The 26,042-nt window shown below is 45.0% G+C and overlaps 1 protein-coding gene across 1 annotated transcript in view; it reads left to right on the top strand.

Moving 5' to 3' along the window:
* The window catches only part of LOC120042780 (rab11 family-interacting protein 4A-like), a 56,948-nt gene that overhangs the window by 6,570 nt on the left and 24,336 nt on the right, over positions 1-26,042 (top strand). Inside the window, exons 2-3 of the mRNA XM_038987584.1 lie at positions 18,551-18,638; positions 24,219-24,295. Coding sequence (XP_038843512.1) covers positions 18,551-18,638; positions 24,219-24,295 — 165 coding nt within the window. The remainder of the gene's footprint in view (positions 1-18,550; positions 18,639-24,218; positions 24,296-26,042) is intronic.

The raw sequence follows: 26,042 nt of genomic DNA on the forward strand, positions 1-26,042 counted from the left end.
TCTCTCTCAGCAACAACCAACACAGGACATACTAATAATCTCTCTCTCAGCAACAACCAACACAGGACATACTAATAATCTCTCAGCAACACCCAACACAGGACATACTAATAATCTCTCTCTCTCAGCAACAACCAACACAGGACATACTAATAATCTCTCAGCAACAACCAACACAGGACATACTAATAATCTCTCAGCAACAACCAACACAGGACATAGTAATAATCTCTCAGCAACAACCAACACAGGACATACTAATAATCTCTCTCATAACAAAGGAACACTGGCTTTTCTAGCTGGAGAAGGAGTCTGTAATGGGATACAGCTGTATCCTCTGACGAGAGGGCGGGGTCAGCTTTAATTAGCAATGTCGTCGACCAATCAGCTGCTTGGGGGAATCCAGGAAGCCATTTCCTAAAATACAAACCCATACATACAAACGCACAACACAGAAACTGGGGAACGTAACATGGTTGTTAGTGGTTGTTATTTGTGGTTATGTTACCATTTGGGACTCAGACACACCCAGTCCCTGTTAGTGTTTGTACCAAGCTAATGTAGTTTCATTCTATCTGTTTGCTTTTCATTGATACAATTGTAATTTGTTACAAACATATCACAGCTGCCTAAATTGCTGATTGTTGCTTTAGTGGAACTTCTGTTAATGGACGGTTGAGCTTTGGTAAAATGTTGAAACTAAGTGAGTGTAATTCTTCACAGCCTCTAAGGCCTGAGACTCTCTGGTTGATTTAGATTGTTTATTGATGATGTTGATGTAGGTGTAGATGTTTTCATTAATAAAACACAACACCAGCTATCTAGAGCATGACTAAGACAACAACAGGACAATAACGTGACAACAACCCTTGTTTATCTCTGCTCTCTCTCTCTCTCTCTGCTCTCTCAATTAAATTTAATTAAATTCAAAGGGCTGTACTGGCATGGGAAACATATTTTCACATAGACAATAAACAATTAACAAAAGGGAAATTAACATAGGAAAGAAACAATCAAAAAGTAACAGTAAATAATACTCACAAAAGTTTTTAAAGAATATACACATTCCAAATGTTGTGGTATTTCACCCAGTAGATATGGGAGTTTATCAAAATTTGATTTGTTTTAATATTCTTTGTGTAATCTGAGGGAAATATGTGTCTCTAATATGGTCATACATTTGGCAGGAGGTTAGGAAGTGCAGCTCAGTTTCCACCTCATTGTGTGGGCAGTGTACATAGCCTGTATACTCTTGAGAGCCAAGTCTGCCTACTGCGGCCTTTCTCAATAGCAAGGCTATGCTCACTGAGTCTGTACATAGTCAAAGCTTTCCTTAATTTTGGGTCAGTCACAGTGGTCAGGTATTCTGCTCTCTGTTTAGGGCCAAATAGCATTCTAGTTTGCTCAGTTGTTTTGTTAATTCTTTCCAATGTGTCAAGTAATTATCTTTTTGTTTTCTCATGATTTGGTTGGGTCTAGTTGTGTTGCTGTCCTGGGTAGAGGTTGACTGATTAGGATTTTTCAACGCCGATACCGATTATTGGAGGACCAAAAAAAGCTGATACCGAATATTCGGACGATTATTATTTATTATTATTATTATTATTATTATATATATATATATATATATTTGTAATAATGACAATTACAACAATACTGAATGAACACTTTTATTTTAACTTAATATAATACATCAATAAAATCAATTTAGACTCAAATGAATAATGAAACATGTTCAATTTGGTTTAAATAATGCAAAAACAAAGTGTTGGAGAAGAAAGTAAAAGTGCAATATGTGCCATGTAAGAAAGCTAACGTTTAAGTTCCTTGCTCAGAACATGAGAATATATAAAAGCTGGTGGTGCCTTTTAACATGAGTCTTCAATATTCCCAGGTAAGAAGTTTTAGGTTGTAGTTATTATAGGAATTATCTGACTATTTCTCTCTATACCATTTGTATTTCATATACCTTTGACTATTGGATGTTCTAATAGGTACTTTAGTATTGCCAGCCTAATCTCGGGAGTAGATAGGCTTGAAGTTATAAACAGCGGAATGCTTGAAATATTGCGAAGAGCTGCTGGCAAACGCAGGAAAGTGCTGTTTGAATGAATGCTTACGAGCCTGCTGCTGCCTACCACCGCTCAGTCAGACTGCTCTATCAAATATCAAATCATAGACTTAATTATAACATAATAACACACAGAAATACCAGCCTTAGGTCATTAATATGTTCAAATCCGGAAACTATCATTTCGAAAACTAAACGTTTATTCTTTCAGTGAAATACGGAACCGTTCCGTATTTTATCTAACGGGTGGCATCCCCCTAAGTCTAAATATTGTTGTTACATTGCACAACCTTCGATGTTATGTCATAATTATGTACAATTCTGGCAAATTAATTACGGTCTTTGTTAAGAAGAAATGGTCTTCACACAGTTCGCAGTGTGTAGTTAAAAGAAATTCATGTTAGCAGGCAATATTAACTAAATATGCAGGTTTAAAAATATATACTTGTGTATTGATTTTAAGAAAGGCATTGATGTTTATGGTGAGGTACACATTGGTGCAACGACAGTGCTTTTTTCGCGAATGCGCTTGTTAAATCACCCGTTTGACAAAGTAGGCTGTGATTCGATGATAAATTAACAGGCACCGCATTGATTATATGCAATGCAGGACAAGCTAGTTAAACTAGTAATATCATGGACCATGTGTAGTTAACTAGTGATTATGTTAAGATTGATTGTTTTTATAAGATAAGTTTAATGCTAGCTAGCAACTTACCTTGGCTCCTTGATGCACTCGCGTAACAGGTAGTCAGCCTGCCACGCAGTCTCCTCGTGGAGTGCAATGTAATCGGCCATAATCGGTGTCCAAATATGCCGATTACCGATTGTTATGAAAACGTTGAAATCGGACCTAATTAATCGGCCATTCCGATTAATCGGTCGACCTCTAGTCCTGGGGCTCTGTGGGGTCTGTTTGTGAACAGAGCCCAGAGACCAGCTTGCCTAGGGGACTCTCATCTCTCTGTAAGTGATGGCTGTTATGGAAGGTTTGGGAATCGTTTCCTTTTAGGTGGTTGTAGAATTTAACAGCTATTTTCTTGATTTTGAAAGTTAGCGGGTTCGGCCTAATTTTGAGTTTAACGTTGTACACAGAGGATATTTTTGCAGAATTCTGCATGTTCTCTATATCTGCTCTCCCTCTCCTCTCTACACCTCTTTCTCTCTCTGCTCTATATCTGCTCTTCCTCTCTCTCTCTCTCTCTCTCTCTCTCTGTCTCTCTCTCTCTCTCTCTCTCCCCCTCCCTCTCTGCTCTGATGTTTTTCCCAGTCTCTCTCTCTATGTCCCATCAGTAGGGTTTTAACTGGGGCCCCTCTGTTTTCCTGGCCAGATGACCTTATTTATAACGGTTCACTCATCATCAGGAACACGACCAGTCCCAAATGCCACCTCATTCCGTACATAGGACATGGTCCACAGTAGTGCACTATATAGGGAATAAGTTGTCATTTGGGACACAACCAGTGTGTTTGTAATTGCCCACTCTGCTCTCTCCTGTTGAGCCTGGGCCAGGAGAGCTAGGGAACTAAAGATTATTTCTCAGGTCGTTAAGGAGTAAGACTCAGACGCACCAATGCTAACGCTAAAGACACGCTAATGCTAAAGGTACGTTAACGCTTAAGCACGCTAACGCTAAAGGCACGTAAACGCTAAAGGCACGCTAACGCTAAAGGTACGCTAACGCTAAAGGCACGCTAACGCTAAAGGCATGTTAACGCTAAAGGCACGTAAACGCTAAAGGCACGCTAATTCTAAAGGTACGCTAACGCTAAAGGCACGCTAACGCTAAAGGCACATTAACGCTAAAGGCACGTTAACACTAAAGGCATGTGAATGCCAAGGTAGGCTGGGTCATTTCTTCCTTCTGTGTAGAGATGGATGGATGGACGAGTCTCCATTGCAAGGAGTGGAGAAAGACAGTAAAAATAGCCTCTCCTCATCCTTGTCCTCCGTTACATCTCCTCTCCCAGTTATGTGCTACTCCCATGGATGAAGGGATGGATAACTCTCTCTCTCTCTGTCTCTCTCTCTCTCCTTTGCTCTCGCTCCCTCGTTCTCTCTCTGTCTCTCTCCACCTCTCTCTCTCTCTCTCTCCCTCTCTCTCCCTCCCTCTCCCTCTCTCTCTCTCTCTCTCCCTCTCTCTCCCTCTCCCTCTCTCTCTGTCTCTCTCTGTCTCTCTCTCTCTCTCTCTCCCTCGCTCTCTCTCTTCTCTCTCTGTCTCTCTGTCTTGCCCTCTCTGTCTCGCTGTCTCGCCTTTTCTGTCTTTCTCTCTCTCTCTCTCTCTCTCTCTCTCCCTCTCTCCCTGTCTCTCTCTCTGTCTCGCCCTCTAATCTGATATTTAGGGGTTAAGACTATGCCATCATACTTGAGTCATGGTTAGGGATGGCAAAAATACCCCCCCCCCCCCCCTCCTTCTCTGTGGCCAAGATATTTAAACGTGTTAACCCTCGCAAGGCTGCTGGCCCAGACAGCCTCCCTAGCCGTGTCCTCAGAGCATGCGCAGACCAGCTGGCTGGTGTGTTTACGGACATATTCAATCAATCCCTATCCCAGTCTGCTGTCCACACATGCTTCAAGATGGACACCATAGTACCCTCCAAACTCGTCATCAAGCTCGAGACCCTGGGTCTCGACCCCGCCCTATGCAATTGGGTCCTGGACTTCCTGACGGACCGCCCCCAGGTGATGAAGGTAGGAAACAACATCTCCACTTCGCTGATCCTCAACACTGGGGCCCCACAAGGGTGCGTGCTCAGCCCCCTCTTGTACTCCCTGTTCACCCATGACTGTGTGGCCATGCACGCCTCCAACTCAATCGTCAAGTTTGCAGACGACGCAACAGTAGTGGGCTTGATTACCAACAACAACGAGACAGCCTACAGGGAGGAGGTGAGAGCACTCGGAGTGTGGTGTCAGGGAAACAACCTCTCTCTCAACGTCAACAAAACAAAGGAGATGATTGTGGACTTCAGGAAACAGCAGAGGGAGCACCCCTATTCACATCGACAGGACGGTAGTGGAGAAGGTGGAAAGTTTTAAGTTCCTCGGCTTACACATCACAGACAAACTGAAATGGTCCACCCACGCAGACAGTGTGGTGAAGAAGGCGCAATAGCGCCTCTTCAACCTCAGGAGGCTGAAGAAATTTGGCTTGTCACCTAAAACCCTCACAAACTTCTACAGATGCACAATTGATAGCATCCTGTTGGGCTGTATCACCGTCTGGTACGGCAACTGCACTACCCTCAACCGCAAGGCTCTCCAGAGGGTGGTGCGGTCTGTGTGTGTGTGTGTGTGTGTGTGTGTGTGTGTGTGTGTGTGTGTGTGTGTGTGTGTGTGTGTGTGTGTGTGTGTGTGTGTGTGTGTGTGTGTGTGTGTGTGTGTGTGTGTGTGTGTGTGTTCTCTCAATGTATGCAGCACTATTCACTCATCACATCCCTTTGATTTGTCTGTTTTTTATCTTATAATGATGGATCAGATGTTCCTGCTGCTGTCACCAATTAGCCTGTTAGTCTGTTAGCCTGTTAGCCTGTTAGCCTGTCACCAATTAGCCTGTTAGTCTGTTAGCCTGTTAGCCTGTCACCAATTAGCCTGTTAGCCTATCAGCCTGTTAGCCTGTTAGCCTTGATCCTCTGGGCCTGACTGTGTGAGATTAAGACATGTTTTGTGTTTGTAATGTCTAGTTTTTATCTCATAAGATCAATAAATGATCAATAGATTAGCTGTTCCTATCACCAATTAGCCCATTATCTTGTTAACCTGTTTTCTGGTCCTCTGGTCCTCTGAGAGTTGTTAGGCTTGTCTTTAATAAAGACATTTAAACAAATTAAAATGAGTTGGCAATGTACCAGATCAAGTAATTTAGATAAATTAATTGATTGATTGATCTTTGGGCGTTTTTCGAGCACACTATTCATCCTCCATGCAGCCTCTTGTTTTGATGCAGGCAGTCTACCTGGCCACTGCTGTCTACAAAGCAGACATAATACATCTGATTGACATCACACAAAGTAGACAAAATATATCTGATTGACATGACACAAAGCAGACATAATACATCTGATTGACATGACACAAAGCAAGAGAACATGACAGAATGCTATGAAGGGTCAGTGGTGAGGAGAGAACATGACAGAATGCTATGAAGGGTCAGAGGTGAGGAGAGAACATGACAGAATGCTATGAAGGGTCAGAGGTGAGGAGAGAACATGACAGAATGCTATGAAGGGTCAGTGGTGAGGAGAGAACATGACAGAATGCTATGAAGGGTCAGAGGTGAGGACAGAACATGACAGAATGCTATGAAGGGTCAGAGGTGAGGAGAGAACATGACAGAATGCTATGAAGGGTCAGAGGTGAGGAGAGAACATGACAGAATGCTATGAAGGGTCAGTGGTGAGGAGAGAACATGACAGAATGCTATGAAGGGTCAGAGGTGAGGAGAGAACATGACAGAATGCTATGAAGGGTCAGTGGTGAGGAGAGAACATGAAATAATGCTATGAAGGGTCAGAGGTGAGGACTGAGGCAGAAGGTGTATGATGATGAATCAGGCTTCTATCAACAAGCTATGACTCCCTCTCACACAGAGGGAGAGAGAGAGAGAGAGAGAGAGAGAGAGAGAGAGTTGGTGATGACTATTCTCTCAGCAACATACAAACTCGCACGACCCTCCACATTCTGATCTTCGTCATTCACACCTTCCCCTCCTCTTTTGTCATCCTCCCCCTCCCTCCTCTTTCCTCATCCTCCCCCTCCCTCCTCTTTCCTCCTCTCGTCTCCTACCCCCTCCACTCCACTCCTCTCCTACCCCCTCCACTCCTCTCCTCCTCCCTCCCCTCTTCTCTCCTACCCCCTCCACTCCACACTCCACTCCTCTCCACTCCACTCCTCTCCGTTCCACCCCACTCCACTCCTCTCCACTCCACTCCTCTCCGTTCCACCCCACCCCACTCCACTCCTCTCCACTCCACTCCACTCCTCTCCGTTCCACTCCACTCCACTCCTCTCCGTTCCACTCCACTCCACTCCACTCCTCTCCGTTCCACCCCACTCCTCTCCGTTCCACTCCACTCCACTCCACTCCTCTCCGTTCCACTCCACTCCACTCCACTCCACTCCACTCCTCTCCGTTCCACTCCACTCCACTCCACTCCACTCCTCTCCGTTCCACTCCACTCCACTCCTCTCCGTTCCACTCCACTCCACTCCACTCCACTCCACTCCACTCCACTCCTCTCCACTCCACTCCTCTCCGTTCCACTCCACTCCTCTCCTCTCCGTTCCACTCCACTCCTCTCCACTCCACTCCGTTCCACTCCACTCCTCTCCTCTCCGTTCCACTCCACTCTTCTCCGTTCCACTCCACTCCACTCCTCTCCGTTCCACCCCACTCCACTCCTCTCCGTTCCACCCCACTCTACTCCACTCCACTCCTCTCCGTTCCACCCCACTCCACTCCACTCCACTCCACTCCTCTCCTCTCCGTTCCACTCCACTCCTCTCCGTTCCACCCCACTCCACTCCTCTCCTCCTCCTCCTCCTCTCCTCTCCTCTCCTCTCCTTCTTCATGGTTGGCATGTTCTCAGCGTGTCACAGTGAAAAGCCTGGAAATGTTCTTCACAGACAAACTGTACCGCCAATAACACGTGTGTGTGCATGTGCCCTGTAGCAACCCCCCCCCCCCTCTCTCTCTCTCTCTCTCTCACTCTCTCTCTCTGTCTCTTTCTTTCTCTGTCTCTTTCTGTCTCTCTCTCTCCACTTCCTCTGCCTCCCCCTCTGGGCTCTCCTCCTGGTAGCCTAGGAGATCACACAGCCCAAAGCATTGTGGGTAAAATTAATCTCTCTTTGGTGCATCATGTTCTCTGTTGTCTCTGTGTTATCTCTCTTCTCTCTGTTTTCTCTCTGTTCTTTCATAGGTTAGTGGAATAGGGTTCCATGACATATATGTTGTATCCCAAATGGCACCCTATTCACAATTTAGTGCACTACAGCACCATATGAGAACTGGTCTAAAGTAGTGCACTATATAGGGCATAGGGTGCCATTTGGGTCTCTCACATTCACTAGATAACAATTAATAACAATAGTAATACCTACTGAGAGTCCATTAGTGTTGTTCAGGAGCTCTTCTACAGAAGGACACAGCTGTATTTCCATAGTTGTTCAGGGTTGTAATGAACCAGGACCAGGCTATGACTACATTAGTCCTGGTTTGACAGGGTTGTAATGAACCAGGACCAGGCTATGACAACAGTAGTCCTGGTTTGACAGGGTTGTAAAGCACTTGGGCCAGGCTATGACTACAGTAGTCCTGGTTTGACAGGGTTGTAATGAACCAGGGACAGGCTATGACTACAGTAGTCCTGGTTTGACAGGGTTGTAATGAACCAGGACCAGGCTATGACTACAGTAGTCCTGGTTTGACAGGGTTGTAATGAACCAGGACCAGGCTATGACTACAGTAGTCCTGGTTTGACAGGGTTGTAATGAACCAGGACCAGGCTATGACTACAGTAGTCCTGGTTTGACAGGGTTGTAATGAACCAGGACCAGGCTATGACTACAGTAGTCCTGGTTTGACAGGGTTGTAATGAACCAGGACCAGGCTATGACTACAGTAGTCCTGGTTTGACAGGGTTGTAATGAACCAGGACCAGGCTATGACTACAGTAGTCCTGGTTTGACAGGGTTGTAATGAACCAGGACCAGGCTATGACTACAGTAGTCCAGGTTTGACAGGGTTGTAATGAACCAGGGACAGGCTATGACTACAGTAGTCCTTGTTTGACAGGGTTGTAATGAACCAGGACCAGGCTATGACTACAGTAGTCCTGGTTTGACAGGGTTGTAATGAACCAGGGACAGGCTATGACTACAGTAGTCCTGGTTTGACAGGGTTGTAATGAACCAGGACCAGGCTATGACTACAGTAGTCCTGGTTTGATAGGGTTGTAATGAACCAGGACCAGGCTATGACTACAGTAGTCCTGGTTTGACAGGGTTGTAATGAACCAGGACTAGGCTATGACTACAGTAGTCCTGGTTTGACAGGGTTGTAATGAACCAGGACCAGGCTATGACTACAGTAGTCCTGGTTTGACAGGGTTGTAATGAACCAGGACCAGGCTATGACTACAGTAGTCCTGGTTTGACAGGGTTGTAATGAACCAGGACCAGGCTATGACTACAGTAGTCCTGGTTTGACAGGGTTGTAATGAACCAGGGACAGGCTATGACTACAGTAGTCCTGGTTTGACAGGGTTGTAATGAACCAGGACCAGGCTATGACTACAGTAGTCCTGGTTTGACAGGGTTGTAATGAACCAGGACCAGGCTATGACTACAGTAGTCCTGGTTTGACAGGGTTGTAATGAACCAGGACCAGGCTATGACTACAGTAGTCCTGGTTTGACAGGGTTGTAATGAACCAGGACCAGGCTATGACTACAGTAGTCCTGGTTTGACAGGGTTGTAATGAACCAGGACCAGGCTATGACTACAGTAGTCCTGGTTTGACAGGGTTGTAATGAACCAGGACCAGGCTATGACTACAGTAGTCCTGGTTTGACAGGGTTGTAATGAACCAGGACCAGGCTATGACTACAGTAGTCCTGGTTTGACAGGGTTGTAATGAACCAGGACCAGGCTATGACTACAGTAGTCCTGGTTTGACAGGGTTGTAATGAACCAGGACCAGGCTATGACTACAGTAGTCCTGGTTTGACAGGGTTGTAATGAACCAGGACCAGGCTATGACTACAGTAGTCCTGGTTTGACAGGGTTGTAATGAACCAGGACCAGGCTATGACTACAGTAGTCCTGGTTTGACAGGGCTGTAATGAACCAGGACCAGGCTATGACTACAGTAGTCCTGGTTTGACAGGGTTGTAAAGCACTTGGGCCAGGCTAGTGTGGTGTAGTGTAGTGTGTGTGTGTGTGTTGTGCTGTAAATTGTCCTCAGCATGTTATCGTCAGCTGCAAGAGACCAGCAGTGAATATTTTAAACCTCTTATGTAACCATGATTCTTACAGTACATCGGCAGTGTGTGTTTGTGTCCTTTGATATGAAACAGTTTAAAGAAGAGAGAGTGTAACTGTGTGATGCTTCAGCAGACTAGAGAGCTCTGTCAGGCTGTAGACCTACACCACCCTCAACTTAACACTGTACACTCTATACTGTGTGTGTGTGTGTGTGTGTGTGTGTGTGTGTGTGTGTGTGTGTGTGTGTGTGTGTGTGTGCGTGCGTGCGTGCGTGCGTGCGTGCGTGCGTGCGTGCGTGCGTGCGTGCGTGCGTGCGTGCGTGCGTGTTTGCATCCTTACTCTCACCAATATTCCACACAGGAACTCAGTGACACGTCTCAGAAGCTCAGTCACTGTGACAACCCTGAGTCTGTTCTCTCTTATCTTCTCAGCCAATGACAGGCAGAGTTGCAAAGAAAAAGCCATATCTCAGACTGGTCAATAGAAAGAAAAGATTAAGATGGGCAAAAGAACACAGACAGTGGACAGAGGAACTCTGTCTAGAAGGCCAGCATCCCAGAGTCGCCTCTTCACTGTTGACGTTGAGACTGGTGTTTTGCGTGTACTATTTAATGAAGCTGCCAGTTGAGGACTTGTGAGGCGTCTGTTTCTCAAACTAGACACTCTAATGTACTTGTCCTCTTTCTCAGTTGTGCACCGGGGCCTCCCACTCCTCTTTCTATTCTGGTTAGAGTCAGTTTGCGCTGTTCTGTGAAGGGAGTAGTGCACAGCGTTGTACGAGATCTTCAGTTTCTTGGCAATTTCTCGCATGGAATAGCCTTTATTTCTCAGAACAAGAATAGACTTGTAATCGAACCCACAAATGCTGATGCTCCAGATACTCAACTAGTCTAATGAAGGCCAGTTTTATTGCTTCTTTAATCAGGACAACAGTTTTCAGCTGTGCTAACATAATTGCAAATGGGTTCCTAATGATCAATTTGCATTTTAAAATGAAAAACTTGGATTAGCTAACACAACGTGCCATTGGAAGACAGTAGTGATGGTTGCTGATAATGGGTCTCTGTTCGATCCAGGGTGACTTCTTTCACTAGAATGACCTCTCCACTATCTCCTCCCTACACTAGTAGGATATATACATCTATCACTACCACTATCTCCTCCCTACACTAGTAGGATATATACATCTATCACTACCACTATCTCCTCCCTACACTAGTAGGATATATACATCACTACCACTATCTCCTCCCTACACTAGTAGGAGATATACATCACTACCACTATCTCCTCCCTACACTAGTAGGATATATACATCTATCACTACCACTATCTCCCCCCTACACTAGTAGGATATATACATCACTACCACTATCTCCTCCCTACACTAGTAGGAGATATATATCTATCACTACCACTATCTCCTCCCTACACTAGTAGGATATATACATCTATCACTACCACTATCTCCTCCCTACACTAGTAGGATATATACATCTATCACTACCACTATCTCCTCCCTACACTAGTAGGATATATACATATATCACTAGCACTATCTCCTCCCTACACTAGTAGGATATATACATCACTATAACTATCTCCTCCCTACACTAGTAGGATATATACATCACTACCACTATCTCCTCCCTACACTAGTAGGATATATACATCACTACCACTATCTCCTCCCTACACTAGTAGGATATATACATCACTACCACTATCTCCTCCCTACACTAGTAGGAGATATACATCTATCACTACCACTATCTCCTCCCTACACTAGTAGGATATATACATCTATCACTACCACTATCTCCTCCCTACACTAGTAGGATATATACATCACTACCACTATCTCCTCCCTACACTAGTAGGAGATATACATCACTACCACTATCTCCTCCCTACAATAGTAGGAGATATACATCACTACCACTATCTCCTCCCTACACTAGTAGGAGATATACATCACTACCACTATCTCCTCCCTACACTAGTAGGAGATATACATCTATCACTACCACTATCTCCTCCCTACACTAGTAGGATATATACATATATCACTAACACTATCTCCTCCCTACACTAGTAGGATATATACATCACTACCACTATCTCCTCCCTACACTAGTAGGAGATATACATCTATCACTACCACTATCTCCTCCCTACACTAGTAGGATATATACATATATCACTAGCACTATCTCCTCCCTACACTAGTAGGATATATACATCACTACCACTATCTCCTCCCTACACTAGTAGGATATATACATCACTACCACTATCTCCTCCCTACACTAGTAGGATATATACATCTATCACTACCACTATCTCCTCCCTACACTAGTAGGATATATACATCACTACCACTATCTCCTCCCTACACTAGTAGGATATATACATCACTACCACTATCTCCTCCCTACACTAGTAGGAGATATACATCTATCACTACCACTATCTCCTCCCTACACTAGTAGGTTATATACATCTATCACTACCACTATCTCCTCCCTACACTAGTAGGATATATACATCACTACCACTATCTCCTCCCTACACTAGTAGGAGATATACATCACTACCACTATCTCCTCCCTACACTAGTAGGAGATATACATCACTACCACTATCTCCTCCCTACACTAGTAGGAGATATACATCACTACCACTATCTCCTCCCTACACTAGTAGGAGATATACATCTATCACTACCACTATCTCCTCCCTACACTAGTAGGATATATACATATATCACTACCACTATCTCCTCCCTACACTAGTAGGATATATACATCACTACCACTATCTCCTCCCTACACTAGTAGGAGATATACATCTATCACTACCACTATCTCCTCCCTACACTAGTAGGATATATACATCACTACCACTATCTCCTCCCTACACTAGTAGGAGATATACATCTATCACTACCACTATCTCCTCCCTACACTAATAGGAGATATACATCACTACCACTATCTCCTCCCTACACTAGTAGGATATATACATCACTACCACTATCTCCTCCCTACACTAGTAGGATATATACATCACTACCACTATCTCCTCCCTACAATAGTAGGATATATACATCACTACCACTATCTCCTCCCTACACTAGTAGGAGATATACATCTATCACTACCACTATCTCCTCCCTACACTAGTAGGATATATACATCACTACCACTATCTCCTCCCTACACTAGTAGGAGATATACATCTATCACTACCACTATCTCCTCCCTACACTAGTAGGAGATATACATCACTACCACTATCTCCTCCCTACACTAGTAGGATATATACATCACTACCACTATCTCCTCCCTACACTAGTAGGATATATACATCACTACCACTATCTCCTCCCTACAATAGTAGGATATATACATCACTACCACTATCTCCTCCCTACACTAGTAGGAGATATACATCTATCACTACCACTATCTCCTCCCTACACTAGTAGGATATATACATCACTATCTCCTCCCTACACTAGTAGGATATATACATCTATCACTACCACTATCTCCTCCCTACACTAGTAGGAGATATACATCACTACCACTATCTCCTCCCTACACTAGTAGGAGATATATATCTATCACTACCACTATCTCCTCCCTACACTAGTAGGACATATACATCACTACCACTATCTCCTCCCTACACTAGTAGGATATATACATCTATCACTACCACTATCTCCTCCCTACACTAGTAGGATATATACATCTATCACTACCACTATCTCCTCCCTACACTAGTAGGATATATACATCACTACCACTATCTCCTCCCTACACTAGTAGGAGATATACATCTATCACTACCACTATCTCCTCCCTACACTAGTAGGAGATATACATCACTACCACTATCTCCTCCCTACACTAGTAGGAGATATACATCACTACAACGATCTCCTCCCTACACTAGTAGGAAATATACATCTATCACTACCACTATCTCCTCCCTACACTAGTAGGATATATACATCACTACAACGATCTCCTCCCTACACTAGTAGGATATATACATCACTACCACTATCTCCTCCCTACACTAGTAGGAGATATATATCACTACCACTATCTCCTCCCTACACTAGTAGGATATATACATCTATCACTACCACTATCTCCTCCCTACACTAGTAGGATATATACATCTATCACTACCACTATCTCCTCCCTACACTAGTAGGAGATATACATCACTACAACGATCTCCTCCCTACACTAGTAGGAAATATACATCTATCACTACCACTATCTCCTCCCTACACTAGTAGGATATATACATCACTACAACGATCTCCTCCCTACACTAGTAGGATATATACATCACTACCACTATCTCCTCCCTACACTAGTAGGATATATATATCACTACCACTATCTCCTCCCTACACTAGTAGGATATATACATCTATCACTACCACTATCTCCTCCCTACACTAGTAGGATATATACATCACTACCACTATCTCCTCCCTACACTAGTAGGAGATATACATCTATCACTACCACTATCTCCTCCCTACACTAGTAGGATATATACATCACTACCACTATCTCCTCCCTACACTAGTAGGATATATACATCTATCACTACCACTATCTCCTCCCTACACTAGTAGGAGATATACATCTATCACTGCCACTATCTCCTCCCTACACTAGTAGGATATATACATCACTACCACTATCTCCTCCCTACACTAGTAGGATATATACATCTATCACTACCACTATCTCCTCCCTACACTAGTAGGAGATATACATCTATCACTACCACTATCTCCTCCCTACACTAGTAGGATATATACATCACTACCACTATCTCCTCCCTACACTAGTAGGATATATATATCACTACCACTATCTCCTCCCTACACTAGTAGGATATATACATCTATCACTACCACTATCTCCTCCCTACACTAGTAGGATATATACATCACTACCACTATCTCCTCCCTACACTAGTAGGAGATATACATCTATCACTACCACTATCTCCTCCCTACACTAGTAGGATATATACATCACTACCACTATCTCCTCCCTACACTAGTAGGATATATACATCTATCACTACCACTATCTCCTCCCTACACTAGTAGGAGATATACATCTATCACTGCCACTATCTCCTCCCTACACTAGTAGGATATATACATCACTACCACTATCTCCTCCCTACACTAGTAGGATATATACATCTATCACTACCACTATCTCCTCCCTACACTAGTAGGAGATATACATCTATCACTACCACTATCTCCTCCCTACACTAGTAGGATATATACATCACTACCACTATCTTAATACATCCCCTCCTGTGTCCTCAGTGAATCCTAGACGTTCCTTAATACATGCTCTCCTGCCTACACCAAGTAAGGGAGACAAAGTGTTCTCTCATCTAAATCTCTCTTCTTCTCTAAAGAAATAGAGGAGTGTCTCTGTTCTGTCACCTAAATCTCTCTCCAGATTATCTCCTGTCTACACTAAGGAAGGGGAAGAGAGAGCTGTGTTCTGTCACCTAAGTCTCTCTCCAGATTATCTCCTGTCTACACTAAGGAAGGGGAAGAGAGAGCTGTGTTCTGTCACCTAAATCTCTCTCCAGATTATCTCCTGTCTACACTAAGGAAGGGGAAGAGAGAGCTGTGTTCTGTCACCTAAGTCTCTCTCCAGATTATCTCCTGTCTACACTAAGGAAGGGGAAGAGAGAGCTGTGTTCTGTCACCTAAATCTCTCTCCAGATTATCTCCTGTCTACACTAAGGAAGGGGAAGAGAGAGCTGTATTCTGTCACCTAAATCTCTCTCCAGATGACCTCCTGTCTACACTAAGGAAGGGGAAGAGAGAGCTGTGTTCTGTCACCTAAATCTCTCTCCAGATGACCTCCTGTCTACACTAAGGAAGGGGAAGAGAGAGCTGTGTTCTGTCACCTAAGTCTCTCTCCAGATTATCTCCTGTCTACACTAAGGAAGGGGAAGAGAGAGCTGTGTTCTGTCACCTAAATCTCTCTCCAGATTATCTCCTGTCTACACTAAGGAAGGGGAAGAGAGAGCTGTGTTCTGTCACCTAAATCTCTCTCCTGTCTCCACGGTGAATCTTAGCTGTTCCTTAAGTTAACACCTCCTGTCACAGCCAGACCCAGTTCTGTTGTACGGTGGATTAGAACAGTGACGCAGACATTTACATCTGCTGAGAGCAATGGGGGGAAAACACATTTATGCAAGTATCACCCCCTTACTGAGAGCAGTAAAAGCTACAGTAGAGATGAATCGGTTATTAGTACCAGCTGGTTCCAGTGCAGTAAAGCTACAGTAGAGATTAATCGGTTATTAGTACCAGCTGGTTCCAGTGCAGTAAAGCTACAGTAGAGATGAACACAGTTATTAGTACCAGCTGGTTCCAGTGCAGTACAGCTACAGTAGAGAGGGACACAGTTATTAGTACCATCTGGTTCCAGTGCAGTAAAGCTACAGTAGAGAGGAACACAGTTATTAGTACCAGCTGGTTCCAGTGCAGTAAAGCTACAGTAGAGAGGAACACAGTTATTAGTACCAGCTGGTTCCAGTGCAGTAAAGCTACAGTAGAGATGAACACAGTTATTAGTACCAGCTGGTTCCAGTGCAGTAAAGCTACAGTAGAGAGGAACACAGTTATTAGTACCAGCTGGTTCCAGTGCAGTAAAGCTACAGTAGAGAGGAACACAGTTATTAGTACCAGCTGGTTCCAGTGCAGTAAAGCTACAGTAGAGATGAACACAGTTATTAGTACCAGCTGGTTCCAGTGCAGTAAAGCTACAGTAGAGATGAACACAGTTATTAGTACCAGCTGGTTCCAGTGCAGTAAAGCTACAGTAGAGAGGAACACAGTTATTAGTACCAGCTGGTTCCAGTGCAGTAAAGCTACAGTAGAGATGAACACAGTTATTAGTACCAGCTGGTTCCAGTGCAGTAAAGCTACAGTAGAGATGAACACAGTTATTAGTACCAGCTGGTTCCAGTGCAGTAAAGCTACAGTAGAGAGGAACACAGTTATTAGTACCAGCTGGTATCACTATATAACAACATAGTGTGTGTGTGTGTGTGTGTGTGTGTGTGTGTGTGTGTGTGTGTGTGTGTGTGTGTGTGTGTGTGTGTGTGTGTGTGTGTGTGTGTGTGTGTGTGTGTGTGTGTGTGTGTGTGTGACGGACTCTGAGGGGAATAGACTGTTATAAATCACACTTCAGTCTCCATAGGGAGGAAGTGTGTGGCACAGAGGGCACTGCCCACTTACCCAGGGTGCTGTGTGTTCGTCTGTGTGTGTGTGTGTGTGTGCGTGCGTGCGTGCGTGCGTGCGTGCGTGCGTGCGTGTGTGTGTGTGTGTGTGTGTGAGAGTGAGTGAGTTATGGCTGTGCTTAGCTATGCCCTGTTACATTGCTCTGCTTTTGGAAGGTCATGTAAATAAAATAAAATAAATAATAAAAAATGTCTTCTGTCCTGAGGGGCATACTACCATGCAAGATAGATCTATTCAGGCTTTTCTACAGCTAACCAGCTAACCAGCTAATCAGCTAGCCAGCTAACCAGCTAACCAGCTTCAGTCAGCTTCACATTCCAGCTCAGGCTTCATCTGTACTATGACGGTGGATATTGCTCGTCTGCCTGCCGCTAATTCTAGCAGGCTTGTGACTGCGAGTGCATGCTGCTCAGGGCTAGTCCACCGCCAAACTCTTCATTGAGACAATGCTGAAACATCAACCCATGGGAGAGTCAGAACTCTTCATTCCTTTATTACTACTGATATGTTACTGACATGAGGGCTGCTTAAATGTCACATTATCCTGCTTTAAATGTCACTTGAATCTACTTTAAATGTCACATGATGCTACTTTAAATGTCACGTGATTCTACTTTAAATGTCACGTGAATCTACTTTAAATGTCACGTGATGCTACTTTAAATGTCACGTGATGCTACTTTAAATGTCACTTGATGCTACTTTAAATGTCACGTGAATCTACTTTAAATGTCACGTGAATCTACTTTAAATGGTTGGCTGTTGAATCTCAACTCAGACTTTGGAGTTAATCATTTCTGATCTCTCTCTGTCTTTAAAAAAATATTTAACCTTTATTTAACTAGGCAAGTCAGTTAAGAACAAATTCTTATTTACAATGACGGCCTACCGGGGAACAGTGGGTTAACTGCCTTGTTCAGGGGCAGAACAACAGATTTTTACCTTGTCAGCTCGGGGATTCGATCTTGCAACCTTTCGGTTACTAGTCCAACACTCTAACCACTAGGCTACCTGCCTAAATAACTTTGTTCCTTAGTTATTTAGCAAATTGTTCATACTTACAACTCTGTATTGTATAACGGCTCGTAAGTAAGCATTTCACGGTAAGGTCTACACCTGTTGTATTCTGAGCATGTGATAAATACAATTTTATCTGACTTGTCTCTGTCAGGTGAAGAAGTTGACTAAGTACCTGGATCCCAACGCTCACGGCAGGATCAACTTCAAAGACTTCTGCTATGGCGTGTTCGCCATCAAGGGTAAGAACCTCTCCTCTCCTCTCCTCTCCTCTCCTCTCCTCTCCTCTCCTCTCCTCTCCTCTCCTCTCCTCTCCTCTCCTCTCCTCTCCTCTCCTCTCCTCTCCTCTCCTCTCCTCTCCTCTCCTCTCCTCTCCTCTCCTCTTCCCTTCCCTTCCCCTGTGTGTGTGTTTTCACCCTAATCTCTATCAGGCCCATAGAGATTATATGGGAGGATGTATCTCTGTATGTATAAATAGCCAGTGTGGTGGAACAGAGACAATGCATCTCTCTCACTCCTACATAAGACACCCTCTTAAAGGGATAGCACACCACACTCAGTTTATCACAAATTTAAAGGGATGGGACACCACACTCAGTTTATCACAAATTTAAAGGGATGGGACACCACACTCAGTTTAGCCCTAATTTAAAGGGATGGGACACCACACTAGGTTTAGCACTAATTTAAATGGATGGGACACCACACTAGGTTTAGCACTAATTTAAAGGGATGGGACACCACACTAGGTTTAGCCCTAATTTAAATGGATGGGACACCACACTAGGTTTAGCACTAATTTAAAGGGATGGGACACCAAACTAGGTTTAGCCCTAATTTAAAGGGATGGGACACCACACTAGGTTTAGCCCTAATTTAAATGGATGGGACACCACACTAGGTTTAGCCCTAATTTAAATGGATGGGACACCACACTAGGTTTAGCCCTAATTTAAATGGATGGGACACCACACTAGGTTTAGCACTAATTTAAATGGATGGGACACCACACTAGGTTTAGCACTAATTTAAAGGGATAGGACACCACACTAGGTTTAGCCCTAATTTAAAGGGATGGGACACCACACTAGGTTTAGCACTAATTTAAAGGGATGGGACACCACAATAGGTTTAGCCCTAATTTAAATGGATGGGACACCACACTAGGTTTAGCCCTAATTTAAATGGATGGGACACCACACTAGGTTTAGCCCTAATTTAAAGGGATAGGACACCACACTAGGTTTAGCACTAATTTAAAGGGATGGGACACCACACTAGGCTTAGCCCTAAAATCTGTGTTTGCCAGATGTTTGCCTTGAGTCTTGGCAAATGGGTCACACACCACCCTGCACAACTGCCTGGCCAGCACTGGGAACATGTGCCATTTCTAGGGCATCAATAAAGTGTGTGCCAACCCGGGCTGTGTGCCCATGGGATGGTTCCCTGCCTGGCACCATGTTGCCCTTCAACGAGAGAGACAGAGAGAGAGAGTGAAAGAGAGAGAGAGAGACTGTCTCTCTCTCTCTCTCTCTCTGTGTGTGTGTGTGTGTGTGTGTCTCTGTGTGTGTGTCTCTCTCTCTCTCTCTCTGTGTTTCTGTGTGTGTGTGTCTCTCTCTGTGGCTGTGTGTGTGTGTGTGTGTGTGTGTGTGTTTGTTTGTTTGTGTGTGTGTGTGTTTGTGTGTGTGTGTCTCTCTCTCTCTCTCTCTCTCTCTCTCTCTCTCTCTGTGTGTAAAGCTCCTGTGTTTAATGAGTAGAACAGTGTATAAGAGCACTCATCCGTCCTTTCCCCTTTCCTTCCTCTCTCCCTCTCTCCCTCTACTCTTCCCTTCCTCTCTCCCACTAGCCACTGGTGGGAGGGTAGGGGTGGATGAGGCTAGTGGCTGGGGTTGGAGCGGAAAGATGAGGGCTTTGGATTTGGTTTACACCCCAGCACTCTGCACCTGCTGGAGGTTAGCCCCACCCCCATCCATGACACAACAAAAGCGGCCATTTTGTTGTGTTTGAATGTTGTTGTTGTTGTTTGAATCCCGGCCCCTTTAAGCAGAGAGACACAGAGCGTTGTTACAACGGTTCCCCCTCTTTTAATTCATTCATTCCACTCACTGAGCCACACATTCTTCTCTGTGTGTGTGTGTGTGTGTGTGTGTGTGTGTGTGTGTGTGTGTGTGTGTGTGTGTGTGTGTGTGTGTGTGTGTGTGTGTGTGCGTGCGTGCGTGCGTGCGTGTGTGTGTGTGTGTGTGTGGGTGGGTGATTGGAAGTAGAATAGCCTGTTAAATTATTCAAAGAAGCAGCATTAATCCAGATGAGGGGAGAGGAGAGAGGAGAGAGGAGGGAGGAGAGAGGAGAGAGGAGAGAGGAGGGAGAGAGAGAGAGGAGAGAAATACTTGAATCAGTTATAGAACCCATTGCCCTTTATGGTTGTGAGGTCTGGGGTCCGCTCACCAACCAAGAATTCACAAAATGGGACAAACACCAAATTGAGACCCTGCATGCAGAATTCTGCAAAAATATCCTCTGTGTACAATGTAAATATCAAATAATGCATGCAGAGCAGAATTAGGCCGATTAGGCCGATCTCTCTCTCAAAATCCAGAAAAGAGAAGTTAAATGCTACCACCACCTAAAAGGAAGCGATTCCCAAACCTTCCATAACAAAACCATCACCTACAGAGAGATGAACATGGAGAAGAGTCCCCTAAGCAAGCTGGTCCTGGGGCTCTGTTCACAAACACAAATTCACCCCAGAGCCCCAGGACAGCAGCACAATTAGACCCAAGCAAATCATGAGAAAACAAAAAGATAATTACTTGACACGTTGGAAAGAATTTACAAAAAAACTGAGCAAACTAGAATGCTATTTGGCCCTAAACAGAGAGCAGAATACCTGACCACTGTGACTGACCCAAAATTAAGGAAATCTTTGACTATGTACAGACTCAGTGAGCATAGCCTTGCTATTGAGAAAGGCCACCGTAGTCAGACCTGGCTCTCAAGAGAGGACAGGCTATGTGCACACTGCCCACAAAATGAGCTGCACTTCCTAACCTCCTGCCAAATGTATGACCATATTAGAGGGCAATTATTATAACCACATATTTCCCTCAGATTACACAGACCCACAAAGAATTCTAAAACAAATCCAATTTTGGTAAACTCCTATATCTGTTGGGTGAAATACCACAGTGTGCCATTGTAACGGATGTGAAATGGCTAGCTAGTTAGCGGGTATGCGCTACTAGCGTTTCAATCAGTTACGTCACTTGCTCTGAAACCTAGAAGTAGTGTTGCCCCTTGCTCTGCAAGGGCCGTGGCCTTTGTGGAGCGATGGGTAATGATGCTTCGTGGGCGACCGTTGTTGAGGGTCCCTGGTTCGCGCCCGTGTCGGGGCGAGGGGACGGTTTAAAGTTATACTGTTACATTGATGGATTGATGCTGTTGACCCGGATCACTGGTTGCTGCGGAAAAGGAGGAGGTTGAAAGGGGGGTGAGTGTAACGGATGTGAAATGGCTAGCTAGTTAGCGGGTACGCGCTACTAGCGTTTCAATCAGTTACGTCACTTGCTCTGAAACGTAGAAGTAGTGTTGCCCCTTGCTCTGCAAGGGCCGTGGCTTTTGTGGAGCGATGGGTAACGACGCTTCGTGGGTGACTGTTGTTGATGTGTGCAGAGGGTCCCTGGTTCGCGCCCGAGGTCGGGGCGAGGGGACGTACTAAAGTTATACTGTTACACCATCACAGCAGCAAGATTTGTGACCTGTTGCCACAAGAAAAGGGCAACCAGTGAAGAACAAACACTATTTTAAAAACTTTACACCACTCAAGCCGACGGTTGGTATTGCACATGGTGATCTTAGGCTTGTGTGAGGCTGCTCGGCCATGGAAACCCATTTCATGAAGCTCTCACGCTTCAGCACTCAGCGGTCCCGTTCTGTGAGCTTGTGTGGCTTTACCACTTCGCTGCTGAGCCGTCATTTCCACTTCACAATAACAGCATTTACAGTTGACCGGGGCAGCTCCAGCAGGGCAGAATTTTGATGAACTGACTTGTTGGAAAGGTGGCATCGTATGATGTGCCACGTTGAAAGTCACTGAGCTCTTCAGTAAGGCCATTCTACTGCCAATGTTTTTCTACAGGAACAGCCTCTGTCTGATGGTAACTGTTTGGCCTGTAACTAGGGCCCAGGAGTGTTCCGCCATTTTCTACAGGAACAGCCTCTGTCTGATGGTAACACTTTGGCCTGTAACTAGGGCCCAGGAGTGTTCCGCCATTTTCAACAGGAACAGCCTCTGTCTGATGGTAACTGTTTGGCCTGTAACTAGGGCCCAGGAGTGTTCTGCCATTTTCAACAGGAACAGCCTCTGTCTGATGGTAACTGTTTGGCCTGTAACTAGGGCCCAGGAGTGTTCCGCCATTTTCAACAGGAACAGCCTCTGTCTGATGGTAACTGTTTGGCCTGTAACTAGGGCCCAGGAGTGTTCCGCCATTTTCAACAGGAACAGCCTCTGTCTGATGGTAACTGTTTGGCCTGTAACTAGGGCCCAGGAGTGTTCTGACATTTTCAACAGGAACAGCCTGTCTGATGGTAACTGTTTGGCCTGTAACTAGGGCCCAGGAGTGTTCTGCCATTTTCTACAGGTGTATTGTAGGAGAGAGTCAGGTTACAAATTGAGACAACAAAGTCCACTAATTTGTCTATAGCTGTTCCACTGTGTGTGTGCTTGTCTGTGTGCTCTAGGGTGCATCCCAAATGGCACCCTATTCCCTAGTGCACTAGGGGCCCTGGTCATAAGATATAGGGAATAGGGTGCCATTTAGGAGGCATCCATAGATTAGTGCCTTTACACACAGAGCAATGCATCAATATGTCAGGAGAGAGAAAGGGGGAGAGAGAGAGACAGAAAGAGAGAGAGAGATAGAGGGGGAGAGAGAGAGAGAGAGAGAGAGAGAGAGAGAGAGAGAGAGAGAGAGAGAGAGAGAGAGAGAGAGAGAGAGAGAGAGAGATCCTCCCACAGACCACCTGAGGAACACGTCCTGTGGTTATTACTCATCTTGTCACTCGTTTACTAATAATTTATCTCTTCTACCCCCTCTCTCTCTCTGTCTCTCTCTCGCTCTCTGTTTCTCTGTCTCTCTCTCTGTTTCTCTGTCTCTATGTCTCTCTGTCTCTCTCTCTGTTTCTATCTGTCTCTCTCTCTGTCTCTCTCTCTGTTTCTATCTGTCTCTCTCTGTCTCTCTGTCTCTCTGTCTCTCTCTCTGTCTCTCTGTCTCTGTCTCTGTCTCTCTCTCTGTTTCTATCTGTCTCTCTCTCTGTCTGTCTCTCTGTCTCTCTGTCTCTCTCTCTGTTTCTATCTGTCTCTCTCTGTCTCTCTGTCTCTCTGTCTCTCTGTCTCTCTGTCTCTCTCTCTGTCTCTCTGTTTCTCTGTCTCTGTCTCTCTCTGTTTCTATCTATCTGTCTCTCTCTCTGTCTGTCTCTCTGTCTCTCTGTCTCTCTCTCTGTCTCTCTCTCTGTTTCTCTCTGTCTCTCTCTCTGTCTCTCTCTCTGTTTCTCTCTGTTTCTCTCTGTTTCTCTCTCTGTCTGTCTCTCTCTCTCTCTTTCGCTCTCTCTCTCTCCCTCTATCTCTCTCTCTCCCTCTCTCTCTGTCGCTCTCTCTGTGTCTCTCTCTCTCCCTCTTTCTCTCTCTCTCTCTCTGTTTCTGTCTCTCTCTCTTTCTTTCTCCCACTCCCTCTTTCTCTCTCTCTCTCTTCCTCTTTCTCTCCCTCTCTCTTTCTCTCTCTCTCTCCCCCTATCTCTCTCTCTCTCTGTTTCTCTCTCTCTTTTAGGATGTGAGGAGATTCTGAAGACAGCTCTGGGTCCTCGTAGTGTACCCATTCAGACTGACAATGGATACATCTACCAGGTAACATACATTATATTACATCAACCAGGTAACATACCAGGTAACATACATTATATTACATCTACCAGGTAACATACCAGGTAACATACATTATATTACATCTACCAGGTAACATACCAGGTAACATACATTATATTACATCTACCAGGTAACATATATTATATTACATCGACCAGGTAACATACCAGGTAACATACATTATATTACATCTACCAGGTAACATACATTATATTACATCTACCAGGTAACATACCAGGTAACATATATTATATTACATCTACCAGGTAACATATGTTATATTACATCTACCAGGTAACATACATTATATTACATCTACCAGGTAACATATCTTATATTACATCTACCAGGTAACATACCAGGTAACATACATTATATTACATCTACCAGGTAACATACATTATATTACATCTACCAGGTAACATACATTATATTACATCTACCAGGTAACATACCAGGTAACATACATTATATTACATCTACCAGGTAACATATATTATATTACATCGACCAGGTAACATACCAGGTAACATATATTATATTACATCTACCAGGTAACATACATTATATTACATCTACCAGGTAACATACATTATATTACATCTACCAGGTAACATACATTATATTACATCTACCAGGTAACATACATTATATTACATCTACCAGGTAACATACCAGGTAACATACATTATATTACATCTACCAGGTAACATACATTATATTACATCTACCAGGTAACATACCAGGTAACATACATTATATTACATCTACCAGGTAACATACATTATATTACATCTACCAGGTAACAGACCAGGTAACATACATTATATTACATCTACCAGGTAACATACATTATATTATACTGCATCGCAGTGCTTGAGGCGTCACTACCGACCCTGGTTTGATCCCAGGCTGTGTCACTGGGAGACCCATGAGGTACCGCACAGGAGGGTTTGGCCCAGCGTCGTCCGGGTTAGGGGAGGGTTTGGCCCAGCGTCGTCCTGGTTAGGGGAGGGTTTGGCCCAGCGTCGTCCGGGTTAGGGGAGGGTTTGGCCCAGCGTAGTCCGGGTTAGGGGAGGGTTTGGCCCAGCGTAGTCCGGGTTAGGGGAGGGTTTGGCCCAGCGTCGTCCGGGTTAGGGGAGGGATTGGCCCAGCGTCGTCCGGGTTAGGGGAGGGATTGGCCCAGCGTCGTCCGGGTTAGGGGAGGGATTGGCCCAGCGTCGTCCCGGTTAGGGGAGGGATTGGCCCAGCGTCGTCCGGGTTAGGGGAGGGATTGGCCCAGCGTCGTCCGGGTTAGGGGAGGGTTTGGCCCAGCGTCGTCCGGGTTAGGGGAGGGTTTGGCCCAGCGTCGTCCGGGTTAGGGGAGGGTTTGGCCCAGCGTAGTCCGGGTTAGGGGAGGGTTTGGCCCAGCGTCGTCCGGGTTAGGGGAGGGTTTGGCCCAGCGTAGTCCGGGTTAGGGGAGGGTTTGGCCCAGCGTAGTCCGGGTTAGGGGAGGGTTTGGCCGGACGGGAATTCCTTGTTCCATCGCGCTCTATCGACTCCTTGTGGCGGGCCGGGCGCCTGCAAGCCGACTTCGGTCGCCAGTTGGACGATGTTTCCTACTACACATTGGTGCGGCTCGCTTCCGGGTTACACGAGCAATGTATCAAGAAGCAGTATGGCTTGGCAGGGTCGTGTTTGGAGGACGCATGGCTCTTGACCTTCACCTCTCCCGAGTCCGTACGGGAGT

The sequence above is a fragment of the Salvelinus namaycush genome, unplaced genomic scaffold, assembly GCF_016432855.1.
Source record: "Salvelinus namaycush isolate Seneca unplaced genomic scaffold, SaNama_1.0 Scaffold78, whole genome shotgun sequence".
NCBI lineage: Eukaryota > Metazoa > Chordata > Actinopteri > Salmoniformes > Salmonidae > Salvelinus > Salvelinus namaycush.